We start from the raw sequence: 443 nt of genomic DNA, 5'->3' as shown, positions 1-443 counted from the left end.
ATCCATTCGGTGGGGCCTTTCTTCTCTCCTGTAGGACTGGTTATTTTGGTACGGGACTCCCTTGTCTACAGAAAAGGTGCCCGAGGGCCTGGCCACCTTCGGGACGAGAAGGGAAGAGGAAACCAGGGAACTCTGATGGTTCCCAGCTCTGGATGAGATCTCTCAGCTTGCAAGAAGGGACAGAAACAAATATTAATCATACCCACGCTCACAGGCCCTCGACAAGCTGCCCGTGTGTTACGCAGTTACCGAGCCGTTCCCGGGGGCGGAGCGGCCGCGGCCATTCCCCTTCCACCGCCCCTTGTGGTGCAGTCCCGCCGGCCATGGGCGAGTGCCGAGGGCCGGCGGCGCTGCGGGAAGCGGCGGGGCCGGAGCGGGTAAGGCCGGGCCGGGCCGGGCCGTGAGCGGGGCCGCGGGCGGGCGGGGGCTCCGGGAGCGGCGGC

At 66.4% G+C, this 443-nt stretch overlaps 1 protein-coding gene across 1 annotated transcript in view; it reads left to right on the top strand.

The window, feature by feature from the left end:
• The first annotated feature begins 259 nt into the window (after window positions 1-259).
• Window positions 260-443, top strand: part of RRM2B (ribonucleotide reductase regulatory TP53 inducible subunit M2B) — a 20,669-nt gene continuing 20,485 nt past the window's right edge. The window contains exon 1 of the mRNA XM_027657040.1: window positions 260-377. Within this exon, the coding sequence (XP_027512841.1) occupies window positions 324-377 (54 nt within the window). The 5' untranslated portion in view covers window positions 260-323. The remainder of the gene's footprint in view (window positions 378-443) is intronic.

The sequence above is a fragment of the Corapipo altera genome, unplaced genomic scaffold (assembly GCF_003945725.1).
Source record: "Corapipo altera isolate COAL_440 unplaced genomic scaffold, ASM394572v1 52b, whole genome shotgun sequence".
Classification (NCBI taxonomy): domain Eukaryota; kingdom Metazoa; phylum Chordata; class Aves; order Passeriformes; family Pipridae; genus Corapipo; species Corapipo altera.
The sequence above is the reverse complement of the archived record's forward strand: the minus strand, read 5'-3'. Positions and strand labels throughout refer to the sequence as shown.